The 15,417-nt window shown below is 37.4% G+C and overlaps 2 protein-coding genes across 3 annotated transcripts in view; both read left to right on the forward strand.

The window, feature by feature from the left end:
* The window catches only part of LOC139766913 (adrenodoxin-like), a 33,696-nt gene that overhangs the window by 2,824 nt on the left and 15,455 nt on the right, over positions 1-15,417 (forward strand). The window contains exons 3-4 of one of the 2 annotated variants that reach the window (XM_071695946.1): positions 2,029-2,161; positions 5,021-5,916. In XM_071695946.1, coding sequence (XP_071552047.1) covers positions 2,029-2,161; positions 5,021-5,771 — 884 coding nt within the window. In that variant the 3' untranslated portion in view covers positions 5,772-5,916. Of the gene's footprint in view, positions 1-2,028; positions 2,162-5,020; positions 5,917-15,417 lie in introns of those variants that run through there. The other variant, XM_071695947.1, reaches the window with a different exon arrangement.
* LOC139766915 (1-acylglycerol-3-phosphate O-acyltransferase Pnpla3-like) lies at positions 6,064-14,496 on the forward strand. Its single transcript, XM_071695949.1, has one exon. The coding sequence runs from the start codon at positions 12,756-12,758 to the stop codon at positions 13,416-13,418; it is 663 nt and encodes a 220-aa protein (XP_071552050.1). The 5' UTR covers positions 6,064-12,755; the 3' UTR covers positions 13,419-14,496.

Raw genomic sequence — 15,417 nt, forward strand, 5'->3', positions numbered from 1 at the left:
AGAGAAAAGCGAGAGAGCAGTACAGGGTAGAAGAGTCACATGGTCCTTTGCTAGAATAATGAAGGGTAGAGGTGTAGGTATGCAAGTGAAGAAAGGATTAAGGGATAGCATAGTCCACTCAATCATGACCTATGCAGTCAAAACATGAACATGGAGGTCAAGAATCCAGGCTTTGGAAATGAGCTATTTGAGAGAAGCATGTGATATGATTAAATGAAATGAAGGAAGAAAGTAGGAGGTGTATGAGAGATGTGGTATGGCAGGGAATGCAAAATTGATTAATTGTGGAGTGGTAGAGTACGTGAAACATAAAACTTTGAGGTGGTTTAAGAATGTGGAAAGAATGCAAGACTGGGAGTTTACAAGGAGGGTGTATGATAGTATAGTTAAAGGGGTAAGTGTGAGAGGAAGACCACCAGTGATGTAGGGAATTGGAGTGGAAGAGTGTCAAAGGGAGAGAATTGGTGGAAAAATAAGTGGAATAGTGTATGTGAGGGAGGCTTATAAGGACAGGGATACTTTAAGAGACTTTTGCAGCGGCCACCTCCTTAATGGGAGTTCCTCGAAAAGTAGGTGTCAGAGATGAAGAGAGACAGTAGATGTTATCATAGAGAAACTCTCAGTAGATTGGAAGGCTTGTGATATTATTTTATCAGTTCTCTTGGTTGTGGACTTAGAAAGGAACCAAAGACAAACATACCTCTGATCTGCATAAGCATTAGTCAGCATATACCTCAGAATGAGAAGTCTTTAAAATGAAGGAATCATACTTTCCTGTATGCTCCCCATAAACTTAAGTGACATGAATCTATTAGCTTAGATACTCATTTCCCTGGTTAACAAGACATTAGCTCCCCTTTCAGGTTAAAACATGCTTAGCTGTAGGAAATAAACTTGCTGGCTTCATATTTGGACTTGATTGTTCACCAGACAACATATCAGCCATGGAAAACTAAGCTTTTGTTACCTTTGATCATGCAATCGGCCTGTGCTCTCATGTTTTTGAATAATGAAGTAGGACAATTCACACATATACTGCCTGGATCATCCTGACTACACAGACAACTTTGTCTTCAGCTTCGGATTCATATCTAAACTTCTTAATCTTCATACAGTCTATGAGCATCACAAATTTTACAGGCTTCACAAATCTTCCCTCACAGCTTATGCTAAGTTTAAAGTTGTATAAACTAATTAGCTCTTTCATGCTTCTAAACCTTCAGTGCGAGAATTATAACGGTCCATTGTACTTTTTCTTAGGGACTAGAATGTCTGAATGAATTTCTTCAGGTTTAATGGTACTTTTGTAACTCATGTTGCTTTTGGCTGAAAATATTAGTGAGCAATGTTACAAGACAGTAAAGCTTAAAATTTTGAATGATTTGCAAACTTTGGAAGTGAATCAGACTGATATCAGTTGTTTGTTAATACAGTATAGTCCATCAGAGACCTTTGGTCATCCAAAAATGTGTGATTTAGTCAAGTTATTTAGATGGTTACATGCTCTCACTGATGACCTTAGAAGTGATTTTAATGTCCTTTTCTAGCTAAAGTCAGTCTCGTTATTTGTTAAGAATAATCAGCTATCTTACATAGCAGTGAGCAGTTATGATTTTAGTATTTAGTTTGTAGGAGTGGGGCTTATTGTTGGTTGATTGTGGGTTCATGGACTGCCAGAAGGCATCTGTAAATGTCCAACATAAGAACTTGGACTTTCAGGCAGGCACAAAGGAAAAAATTCTCCATTGGATCGAAGTCTTTCCAATTTGAAGGAAAAAGAAGACTTATGCCAGAGTAGCCTTTTTTAGGTATGGGTGCTCATTCCTAGGGCCAGTTACTTTTTGAATTTTTAATGTCTTACCATGATAGTGAAGATGGAACACAGTGAAAGAAAGCTCAAATTTGTGATAACCTGTCCAGAAACAGACTAGATGAATATTGATTAAGCTTACCTTTGGGTTATGAAGAGGATTTGTTTTATCCTTAATTTCAGACCTTGAAAAATTTTATTTTAAAATGATTCTACAGGTGCATGTGAGGGAACATTGGCTTGTTCTACATGTCATTTGATCTTTAAGAAGGAGGACTTTGACGCAATAGAAGATCCATGCACCGATGAAGAACTGGACATGCTAGATCTAGCTTATGGCCTCACAGACACGTAAGTGTGCATTATATAACATTTTGAATATAATATTTAGGTTGCCTAATTTTATTGCCAACATGCATAACTGTATGTAGGTGAAGGGACACTCAGTCATAATTATGGGTTTCAGTAAGAGCATAATTCCTTAATGCTCATGAATTTTACTCTTAGTACCTGTAGAGTGATACATTAACAGCTTTTAACAGCTTTCATTATGCAAAATTACAATCACTGTTACATATCCCAGTGGTAAGTCTGTGGAAAACATGAGCCTTCTGAAAGGAATACAGTAAACCTACCATTCTGTTTTTTAAAGACAGCTATGGTAGCAAGTAGTACAGTGTATATATAACACTAGTTTACATTCTACAAGGTTTTCTTTTTACTATGTGTTTTTATACAATCTGGCTCTGCTGATTTTAAGTATGAAATAATATTTTTAAGTATCACTTCAGATTTTCTTACAAACATTAAGTATGGTATGTACATAGTATGTATTGGACAGATAAGTTTCTTAGAGCACAAAATTGTAAGATATTTATATGTTGCCAAAAGCTTCTCTTTTGAATTACAAAGACAGAACAAATCATAAGATATATCTTTCACTCTTGATTGATGTATACTCTGTCGTCATTGATTTTATGGAAAAAATGTTCATTCCTTTGCCAGCTTCTTTTGCTGCAGTTCTTCTGAGCTCCCTTACTTCAGGGACCAACAGTAATCTGCCATCATGCTAACATCCCACCACCTTCCTTAATGTCTTTTCCCGTAGTTTTGATGTCTTGGTGGAATGTTTTCCCATGTTCCTTGCACATACTACCCAGGTTTTCAGGAAAGTAGTTCATATGCGAGTAAAGGACATGAATTTTCAAATTCATGTAGCAGCAAAGTTTTTCAAATCTATAGAGCATTTCTCTGATGATGTCCTTGTAGTTGGGATCTTTGTGATTACCCAGAAAGTTTAGGATTACATTCTTGAATTCATTCCAAGCTTCTTTCTCTGCCGTGTTCATTGCTCCTTCAAGCTCCTCAGCCTTTATCAATTTTATTAGAGGTCCAACAAAGATGCTTTCTTTCACTTTTTCATAGGTAAGTTTTGGAAATTACTGTAGATGTATAAGAAGCAGTTTCCTGACCTAGTAGCGCTTTGCCAAACTGCTTCATCAGTGCAAATGTATATGGAGTGGTGATAACAAAACTTTATAGAGCTCAATCAGTTTTTGATTTTCTTTGAACCTGGAATTTCTAGCTTCCCCCTTTTTACTGTATTGATTTTTTGCTCTACTATCCCACTCACATAAAATGCATGGTATTTTCATGTACTGAGACTGCTAAGCAAGTAGCATGTACAAAACTCATATCTCCGTACATAATCCATTGATGTCTATGGTATCAACCATTTCCAAAACAATCTGTAGCTTCTCGTATGTCTCCTTCAGATAAAATATGTGAATCACGAAAGACAGCATTTTCCTACTTAACAAAAAGGTGGAAAGAAAAGAAAATTAAATGGGAATTGCAAAGGAGTAAGCTGATGTGGGAAATGACACTCAGTCTCTAGCTGTCGTGTGTAATGCACCAAACCACAGCTCCCTATCCATATCCAAGCCCCACAGACCTTTCCATAGTTTACCCCAGATGCTTCACATGCCCTGTTTCAGTCCACTGACAGCACATTGACCCCAGTATACCACATCATTCCAATTCACTCTATTCTTTGCATGCCTCTCACTCTTTTCACTCCATCCTTCCAATTCCAATTTGGTCTCCCACTTCTTGTTCCCTCCACCTCTAACACATACATCCTCTTTGTCAATCTTTCCTCACTCATTCTCTCCATATGTCCAAACCATTTCAACACACCCTTTTCTACTCTCTCAACCACACTTTTTTTGTTTCCACACATCTCTCTCTTACCCTTTTCATTACTTACTTGATCAAACCACCTCACACCACATATTATCCTCAAGCATTTCACTTCCAACACATCCACCCTCCTCTGTACAACCCTATATGAGTGGATGGGCCATTCTTCGTCTGTTTCCTGGCGCTACTTCGCTGACGCGGGCAATTAAGTATGATAAAGAAAATGAAATAATAATCATTATCATGATTATTATAATGATATTGATAATGATAATGATGATAGTAATAATAATAATAATGTTTTTTTTTTCATACTATCCGCCATATCCCGCGTCAGCAAGGTAGCGTTAAGAACAGAGGACTGAGCCTTTGAGGGAATATCCTCACTTGGCCCTCTCCTCTGTTCCTTCATTAGGAAAACTAAAAACAAGAGGGGAGGATTTCCAGCCCCCCGCTCCCATCCCTTTAAGTCGCCTTCTACGACATGCAGGGAATACGTGGGAAGTATTCTTTCTCCCTTATCCCCAGGGGTAAATAATAATAATGATAATAATAATGATAATAATAATAATAATGATAATAATAATAATAGTATATAGTACAGTATAGTAATTTATCCCTGGGGATAGGGGAGAAAGAATACTTCCCACGTATTCCCTGCGTGTCGTAGAAGGCGACTAAAAGGGGAGGGAGCGGGGGGCTGGAAATCCTCCCCTCTCAATTTTTTTTTTTTCTTTTTTTTTTTTTTTTCCAAAAGAAGGAACAGAGAAGGGGGCCAGGTGAGGATATTCCCTCAGTGGCCCAGTTCTCTGTTCTTAACGCTACCTCGCTAACGTGGGAAATGGCGAATAGTTTGAAAAAAAAAAAAAGTACAGTAAAAATATTTGAAATCCTTGAATTGATCTGTCTTAGGGCATTATGCTTATCAAATAATGCATAAGAAGGATAATGTTAGTTTAGCTGAATAATATTTGACTCGATGAAAAATTGCCTTTCATCTTATTTTAGGAATGTGTGTGTGTCACTATCAGGATGTGGATTCTTAGGAGTATACCTAATAGGAGCTATGGACTGTCTGAAATGCTTCTCTCCAAGCTTATTATGCAATGCTGTTATATCTGGAGCATCAGCAGGTGCCTTGATTGGAGCATCAGTTGTTTGTGATATGCCTCTGAATAATGTCAGAGCTGGATTTCTTCGTACTGCAACTGAAGCTAGGAAATGGACAATAGGAGCTTTTAGTCCAAGATTTAGATTTGAAGATTATTTAAAGACTGGGCTTGAATTATTGCCTGAAGATGCACATATCAGGGCTAAAGGTCGTCTCCATGTGTCAGTTACTCGGATGCGAGACATGTCAAATGTAATTTTTTCCGACTGGGAGTCTCGGAATGATCTAATTCAAACTCTGAGGTGCTCGTGTTTCATCTTGGGATTCTCTGGAATGCAGCCACCCCTTCTTCATGGGGAAAGATATATTGATGGTGGATACTCAAACAGACTGCCAGTAGTTGGTACTCACACCATTTCCATTAGTCCCCTGAGTGGAGATGTGGACATCTGCCCTGAGGAGAAGCAAGTTTTGGGCCACCTTAAGTGGGCAAACCATGGTATGAATATCACATATGCTAATGCTCGTCGCTTATATAGAACCTTGATGCCTCCACCCCCACATATACTCAATCAATACTATCACTTAGGATACAATGATGCACTCCGTTTTCTTAGAAAGCGGAGGAAGCTACAACATAACAGATGAGTACCATGCATGCAGGTTTAACCTTGTAATTATTGTGGAACATTCAGAGTTCAACCAGGCTTAAAAGCTAGAAATTTTAAGCTGATCATAGCTTGCTGTATACACATTGCACCTTAGTCTCAAAAACATGCAGCCTTTTCACCACCATGTTATGTTGATGGTATGAACTCGAGTCACACCATGGGTTGTTAACTAAACCTAGCTTTTCCAGAACGTGTCTTTTTTTTCCTTCAATATCTATATATATATATATATATATATATATATATATATATATGCAAGTTGTTGTGCTCTTGACTCTCAGGACTGTAGTATGCTTTTACAAGTGTTGCTCTCTCCAGGCTAAGGTTTTGATGTAATTTAGCGACAACTTGCAGTCCTTTTTGAACATGATAATGTTAACGTATCAGAGAAAGTGTACAGTACATGATCGTTTTCAAGTAAGTGAAATGACTGTCAGCTGGATATACTACTGAAGATGCTGAATACACTTTTTACACACAGACACACCTATACAAATGCATATACAAACACACAGTGAAGTGGCTGCGTGTATGAACCACAGTTATTATGGGTCCATATTTCAACAGGTAAGAGAAATTGGCTCACAGCTAACAGTATTAAAGTTAACACTTTAATTTTTTGACAAATGTTAAACAATATCCCTCTTTCTTTTATCTGACCCCTTTTCTCCATATTTTGCAATTGGTACCCATAAATTCTCTTCATTTGAGATTTCAGAGAACTTCCTTTAACATTGTTCATTATTCTAATCAGAGATACAATGCCCAGTTTATGTATTAAAGTTTTATTTAGCTTTATGTAGTTTTACCCTTGTATTTCCTTTTTTCCCCAATTGTTATTTCTCCCCAGCCTTTTGAATAAATTTGACTATTACATGAATTTTTTTCACATGAAATCTGATGTTTTGTGTTTTGTATGTATGAATGCCTCCATACTTGTGCAAGTCAGGGAGGAATTTCTACATTTGTGGGTTTCTTGTTATTTTTCTGATTATACAAATTTTTAAGCTTCCTTTATTGTCTGCATTTACAGTTTCTCCATTTGGGTTGTTTTAGTCATATGAATTCTTTATATAACAACTGATCTTCATCTGTTGCATTTCACTATATCAGCATAGAAGGAAAATAAAGTATCTTAGTAATATAGATTTTAACAGATTAGTTGACTAATGATAGAAATATCACTGAAAACACAAAGTTAAAGATCTATGACATTTAAATGGTGACTCACTTACTGTATAATCAGTCAGTTGATTAAACAAACACTACATGCTGCATGTTATCAGAAGGCAGCCATCCAAACTTCCAACCCATACATACCTGGAAGAGGATAAAAAGTATGCTTATGACTATCACGTGTTAATATGATACATGAAACTTTCCTAGAAATGAAAATAAAAGCTCAAATATATATCATGTACATGGACTGTGAATGAAGAAGGTCTAGTTCAAACACTGTACACTGGCATACAGTATAAAGTCGTTTCAGCAGCTTATCACAAAACCTTTGGCATATAATAATATATCAACGATGTCACAATCAAAACAATTTAAAGAGCCACAAGCATTGAATAGCAACTCATTCACTGCTTAATCAGTCAGCTGACTGAATGTAAATAAACATTACAGGCTGCTCTGCTGACAGAATGAGGCTCTCCAAAACTTTTGGCTCATATATGCTTAGAAGAGGAAATAAAACATGCTTTAGAGTACTTCAGGGATATTGATATTACATCTGTAACTTGCGCACATTGAAAACTCCAAACTGAAACATCATACACATAGACTCTGATTGGAGGAACAGGAATGCAAAAGTTATAACCACTGACATATATAAGCGTTTTAGGAGCATAATCCAAAAACTCAGGCTTGTAATGTATAACAGAGGATATATATTTTGATACTGAATATATCTTAAACTAGTCATTAGTAAATGAATTAAATCAACCTTAAAATGCAAAGAGGTAGCGAGCAACTGACAGCTGTAATCTGTATTGTTAGTCATACCTTGTCTTTATTTCCAGATGGTAGTATTTTTATATTTCAAGCGCTTATTTTGAAGATCCTCAAATGTTAAGGTCTCAAGTCATATTAAGGAAACTTTTTTATATTGCCATGCCATTTTTGCACTTTATGCTGTAAAGAGAAATAAGTGAAGGTGCAGATGAAGATTTTGGAAGAAAGTTGAGTGAAAAGCTAATGGAAAATAAGAAATTGATATTGGAAAGAGGTGAAAAAGGAAAGAGAGGGATGTAAGAGTGGAAATATTAATGTGAGAAATAAGGGAGGGGAGTTGTTGGAAGGAGGAGGCAAAAGGAAGATGAAAAGAGTATTTTTGAAAACTGATGAATCTGGGTGAAGGTGAGGCAGCAGTTGTTGCATGTATGGGTATGGAGGAAAAAGGATACAAATGCATGGGCCTATAACAAGAAGGAAGATAGAAAGGACAATAATCATGGGATTACACCTGAAAAGCTGAAGTATGGGGAAAAACTGTGATACAGTGGATGCATTTGATATGTGATGTAGCATGAAAGCAGAAGGTTGTGTCTGAGGACTGGGTGAAAGCTGTCATTGTTCCTTTATTTAAAGGAAAAGGTACTAAGGATATATATATAGCAATTACAGGGGAATAAGTCTGTTAAGTATAACAGGAAAAGTGTATGCAGGAGAGTTGTTTGACAGAGTGATGGAAGTTACTGAATGCAGAATAAGTGAGGAGTAAGGGGGTATTAGTAAAGGCTGGGGATGTGTGAATTTGATTTTTGCGATGAACACGACTGGAAAAGTATTTAGTGAAAGGTAAGAAGCTTTATTCATCTTTTAATGGTCATGAGAGAGTGTTTGAAAGAGTTGAGTGGAATGCTTGTTGGGATGTGCTAAGGATGTATGTGGCAATGGGACAACTGTTGGATGGTGTGAAAGCCTTCTACAGAGTAGCAAATGCATGTCTAAGAGTGGATGGAGAGTTGAGCTGAAGTTTTGGTATACCTGTGCGTTTGAGACAGGGCTGTGTGATATCACCATGGCATTTCTAACACATACATGAATGGAGTGATAAGAGGTGAAAGTAAAACTAGGGAAGTGGGGTTCAGAGATGTAGTGTGGTGGTGAGATATGGTGGCTAGTGACAAGCCTGTTTCGCAGATGATACTGTGTTGTTTGCTGAGAGTGAAGAGGAGTAGCAAAAGGCTATGTGTTTTTTATGATGTGTGTAAGCATGAGTGACTGAATATAATGCAAATAAAAGCAAAGTAATGGTGTCTGAAAGGAAACAGAGTGAAAGTGTAGATTTTGCAAAACCCCACAGAGTGAAAGAAGTGTACTTATTTGTTTTATATACTTGGGGAAGAAAGACTGGAAGTGACAATTTAAGTATTTAGTAGCTATCTTAGGTAAGTGTGGTGATAGGGAAGGAGAGATAAGGGAAAGAGCAGTACAGGGTAGGTAGAAGAGTTACTGGACCTCTTAAGAGAACAGTGAAGGGCAAAGGTGTAAGTATGGAAGTGAAGAAAGGATTTAGGGACAGTATAGTCCTCCCATCCCATACCTATGCAGTCAAAACATGAACATGGAATAAGTCTCAGTGGTCAAGAATCCAGGCTGTGGAAATGAGTTAAAAGGAGAATATAGTATGACTAGATGGAATGAAGAAAAAAGATGAGGGGGTGTATAAGAGATGTGGTATGGAAAGGGAATGAATTGTGAAGTGGTAGAATGGGAGTTTACAAGGAGAGTGTATGAAAGTACAGTTAAGAGGTTGGTGTGAGAGGATGAACTCTTGTGACATGGGAAAATAGAATGGAAGAATGTGTGGAATGGTGAATTTGAGGAGAGACATGTAAGGACAGGGATAAGTGGAGACTCATTTGCTGTGGCCACCCCCTTGATGGGAGCTCCTGGAGGGAACATGCGTCAGAGATATAGATTGATAAATAGATAGGTAGAGAAATGAATGTGACTTATGCAGAGAAGTCGAAATAATATAATACTGTATTTACACTGACTGCCAATGCTTTTCACTTATCTCTCAGTGTGAATGAATGTGAAATCAATACTATCCCTCATCCTTGTCTGGTAAAACCTTTTCAATGGCTTAAGTATCATCAACACACTCTTATAGTGTAGTGAGGTCCTTGTGATGTAGTGGCATGTACATGAGCAAGACTTTGAGGTTCTGCACTTTCTCAACTGATTTTTGATACTTCTCAGGCAAAACCCTGTAAGAAAGGTTAAAGGCTTTCTGGTTATATAATCTTGACATGCCATTCTGCTGCTGTATTTGAACAGGAGCTGTGTGCTGCTGACTTGGTTTAATGGCAAAGCCTCGCTTTTATTTATTAGAATAAACAAACACCCTGCCATCCTTGGAGCTTGCTCTTGTTGTTGTCTTGGAGTTTGATTCCTGAAGTATATCAAATGCCAGGAATGTGGGCCAGCCCATTTTAATCACAATAAAAGGACTTGGTTTTCTTCAACCGTAATACAGGTTTACATAGTGGTCTTCTGAATACATTTCTGCTTCAGTTTGTTTCCTTTCAGTATGGCCAACATTCCTATCATAGGGTAAATAAGAATGGCCATGTACCACAAAAGTAATGTTCTCTTATATTAAACCTTTCTTGATGAATTTTCTAAAGGCAGACAAGAACCATGTTTATGCTTTTAGTGTGGTCTCCAGAGTCATCATAAAACAATATTAATGTTTCCATGTCACTGTCAGTACTGATATTAATGTAGTGGTTGACACAGCTCGTAGTATATGCTGATAAATGCTTCCCACAGTCTCTTTCCAGACATACATTGAAACTCGCCTCTTTTATTTTTATGTACACCAAAATTGTATATTTTCTTTTGTAGTACTGTACACTTGTAGTAAGTTTTGGGATTGGCACTACTTGCTGCGAATCGATGCAGATCAGAGCAAATGCTGAGTCCTGGATGATCTTATAAGACTTTAGAGTGTTTTGAGCTGCTTTGACATGTTTCATGCTCTACATTGTCTGTTTTTAAGTTGTCCAATTGGTTCATTGTCAGTTTCTTTACTTAAATTGCTATTTTCAATATTCACATTGTTAATAAGTACGGATGTCACTTTTGGAGGGTTCAAGCTGTTGCTCACTTATGATTGTTTTTCATCCACAAATGGTACTATTTTAGAGGTTGTTGATATTGAGGCCAGTTTGAGGATATTTCCTGTTTTGACTTTTGGTCCTACTGTAGTGAATAGACACTCACAGTAAATAGTTTACATGTTCATGAACAGCCTGCTTTATTTTGTCAATTTTTTGACAGATGGTCCTGTATCACATTTATCAGGTTGTGTTGTGGCACTCTGTCTGCTAAGCTAGATCAGTCCTTACATGTTTTTCGGATATACAACACCATGAATGCTATGAAATGATTTGGGGCACACACTATGCTTGATATTGTCATAAATCAGTGTACTTAATGTAGCGTAACTTTTTGTTTGGTGTTTTATTTAATAGCAAAGTTTGTTATCCCCAGAACTCACAAGCATAGCAAGATGAGCATCACGTTGAATATAAACACCACAAGTCCAAAACCATCAAAAATAACCATAATATTGTCCATTCCCAAGTTATTAAAACAGCCTCAAATATGAGGTGGACCCATAATGCATTAGCATTGTCCCTTGTATATCTTTGGCTTTGCTTCCACCTTTTTCAGCTTATCTACAATTATTCACTAGGCTGCATATTACCATCACAAGAGCTTATAATGAAGACAAACTGCAGAAGTATGGCAGAAAATGAGCAAGAGTATCACAATACTGTGATTACAAGTTGAGTGGAACTGCAGCAGTAAACTTGATGCTCATCAGCTAATGCAGCCAGCGACAAAGATGCTGATTGATTGCTGGCTTGGGCAGGTGGTCTGATGTAACATACAGCAGAGCTACACTTTCAGATTCACACACATGGTCTGCCACCCCTCTAAAACATGGGATTTATGGGCACTAAGGGTAAGCCCATCAAGATAAGGATCATGTAATGTGATAGAAAATGGTTAGGCATTCCTGATACCATAGAAAACAAATTTTGGGACCATGGCTGGTGTACCCATGTGACACGGTGAGCCTCAAATAAGAGTTTACGTATCCTGTATCCTTTTGGTTATACACACAGGTAGATGGCTGATTAGATTTGTGATAAAGTAGAACTAGTACCTTGTGCATTTGTAAAATTTCTTGAGAACTCCTTCACTTTTCTCTTGTATTATTTACTGCAATCTTGCAACTTTGCTATCTTTTTTTTTTTCCCTGTGCTGTTGACTAAGAGTATCTTGTCAGTATTCATCATGCAGTGGTAGATTGTATGCCAAATTCTGATTTATGTTAGTGGAGAACAGAAGACAGTTGTGAATTGTGAATCAGTTCGTCATGATTCTTGTGTCATGACAAGATTGTTGTAAATATATAGTAGGAGATAGTATTATAAAATTGATTTTATACAGAAACTGGAACATTTCAACTAAGATTCCTCTCAGTATTGATGCTATCAGCATATTATAAATAAAAACATTTCTTTGTGCAGAAAAAATGAGCAGTGTTGAACTGGTGTAGGTGTTTATATCTGTACAATACTGTATCAGAATTCTTTTACAGTTTTATTTTAGTAGCAAGTATGTGTCATTGTAGATATTATGATGAAGTCCTTGTGAGCTAAGGATATTTTCACATAATGCATAAAGATTTCAGATATTCTCTCGTGTAGAGATTTTATGTTATCTCGTAGTCTAGTATCTTTACCATAGGTGACACATTTCTCTTTTGTCTTTAGCATATAGAGGTTCCAAATTTTTATCTAAGTCTGAAGGCTTATGCCATTTTAGGAGGGCTTGTGTGTCGCTGTCTGGCTCTGGCTTCTTAGGCATTTATCAACTTGGTGCTGTTGAGTGCCTCAAGCAACATTGGCCAAATCTATTTAAGAGGACAGACATGGCTGGGGCATCTGCTGGTGCAATTCTGGCAGCTTGTTTGGTATGTAATGTGCCATTGGAAACTATGAAATCTAGCTTTATGGAAACAGCAATTGAAGCTCACAGATGGAAAATGGGCCCATTTAACCCCAACTTCAACATTGAGGATTACTTAAAACTGGGTCTAGAAGCCTTACCTCCTGATGCTCATTTAAGGGCCAATGATAGACTGTTTGTGTCCCTGACTAAGGTTAGTAGTGCTGAAAATGTATTGGTCTCAAGCTGGGAATCAAAAGAAGAGTTAATCCAATGTCTTTTGTGTTCTTGCTTTATCCCAGTGTTCTCGGGTCGTAAATATCCAGTCTTTCGTGGAGAGAAATACATAGATGGAGGATTTAGTAATAACCTTCCCATTATCCAGCAACCAACCATTACCATAAGTCCATTTGACAGCTTAGTTGATATCTGTCCTCGAAATAGCGCAAAAAGACCTGTTTATATAAGCCTTGCAAAAGAAGAGATGGCTGTGACACTATCAAATGTGATACGACTAGTCCGTGCCCTCATACCACCCCCAGCTGAAGTTTTGGAGGACTTGCATCAAATGGGATATAGAGATGCTTTTCATTTTCTTAAAGTAAAATGTTCATCACTTAGGTCAGGCAGGAAGTTATGCCCTTGAAAAGTACTGTCTGCTGTTATAGTTACTGAATTTGTAAATGATGCTGTTAGGATGAAATTGTTGAAGGTAAAGGAAATTCTGTGCTATAATTATATATATATTCATCTTAACAAATTTACTTATATTATTGATTTTTCATGTTTTAGAAAAAAGGAAAAGATTCTTAAACTGATGAAAATGAAATAGTAACTTTGATCTGAGTGGTTCAAAAATTTAAAGAAATGTTGATATTTTGTGTCTGTGACAGCTGAGCATTGTTGTAAGTTGGGGTTTCTTCAGAGAGAGAGAGAGCAATTGAGTTGTAAGGGCTCATTGTCTTCTTTATGGTAGTTGCATCATGGGCACAAAGGGTCTTTGAATATGTTGAAATGGTGTTTGTAGTATTATAGTGATGTGTGATGTCCAGAGCATAGGTGGAAAAGTATAAACCATGTTTGTCTGGGGAGTGTTATTTCTGATGGGTTTTTGTCTGGAGGGTTGGAGTTTTAAACAAAGATGGGAAGTCAGTGAGTCTAAACTGAAATTGGAGGTCAATTTTTTTAAAATCTGGCTAGGTTATGTTAGTGTGTAGGTGTTTCGTCAGTGTTATATTTATGGAGAGGGAGTGTGTAAGTAGAGGTTACTTAAGTGTGAGGCAGGGGTAAACTTTTTATTTTTATGGGGGGGATGGTGATTAGGTATAGAGTGGTATGGAAGAGAAGGGTCTAGTGCTGTCACTTAGAAGCGAGTGCCAAGCATGTTAAGGGAGGACTGTAACGAGAGGATCTTTGTAACATTGTGAAGGTGCTGGATGCTGTGTATCTGCGATTGCTCGGCAGCCAGTGATTGCTCTGAATGCATTATATTGTGTGGTTTACAGCTTTGTTATATTTGCTTTTGAGAAGGTGAAACACCAGGCATATGATGCATAGTTTAAAGTAGAGTGGATGAATTGTTTATAAAGGATGTTGAGTAATCATTTTTCTTATTCATGTAGAGTGTGTGTATGTATGTGAGGATGTATATGTAAGAAATGTAATACCTGAGGAGGATACGGAGTGTGAAGCAGGTTGTACGAGGAATGACAGTGTAAAAGCAATGTGTTTAGTAGTAAGTGCACTTGTATTGAGAGACCTAACCAGTGTTTTGAATTGGATCTGATTTATGGAGAGGATAAGCAAAGAAAGACTGAGAAAGAGGATCAATATGTCTGAAGTTGTGTTAGAGAGAGAAGTACTTACCAACGTAGAAGTACTTACAACAGAATCTTGTGAAAAGTCAGAGCTAGGGCATAGTGCTTACTACACAAAATGTTTATTGATTAACTGTGTTCCTCTTTGCTACTATTCTCAGAACAAGAAAAGATGGAAGGATGGAATGTAGGAAGCTCTAGGGTATAAGTGCCTGAATGCTCAGTAGGTTGAGAGGTTTGCATTAGACAGAATGAATTAGATCAGTTTGGTATGTGAAAGTGACTTGCTGTCAGTTGGTTGAATTACATTATATGAGGTGGTCCATGTAAACCTTGAAATAGCCTTGGGGGGCATGGATGTGGATGGTAGGCTTTGGTTTCTATACTTTATGTATGACAGCTTAAAATTACCTTCAATTGGAAGGTAAGTTTGAATGGAGAAAAACTGGAGGAAGTGAAGTGTTTTAGATATCTGGGAGTGGATTTGGCAGTGGATGGAACCATGGAAGCAGAAGTTAATCATGGGGTGGGGAGGGGGTAAAAATTTCTGGGAGCCTTGAAGAATGTGTGGAAGTCGAGAACATTATCTCGGAAAGCAAAAATGGGTATGTTTGAAGGAATAGTGGTTCTAACAATGTTGTATGGTTGCGAGGCGTGGGCTATGGATAGAGTTGTGTGGAGGAGGGTGGATGTGCTTGAAATGAGATGTTTTAGGACAATATGTGATGTGAGGTGGTTTGATCGAGTGAGTAATAATAGGGTAAGAGAGATGTGTGGTAATAAAAAGAGTGTGGTTAAAAGAGCAGAAGAGGGTGTTTTGAAATGGTT

Source organism: Panulirus ornatus, chromosome 58 (assembly GCF_036320965.1).
Source record: "Panulirus ornatus isolate Po-2019 chromosome 58, ASM3632096v1, whole genome shotgun sequence".
NCBI lineage: Eukaryota > Metazoa > Arthropoda > Malacostraca > Decapoda > Palinuridae > Panulirus > Panulirus ornatus.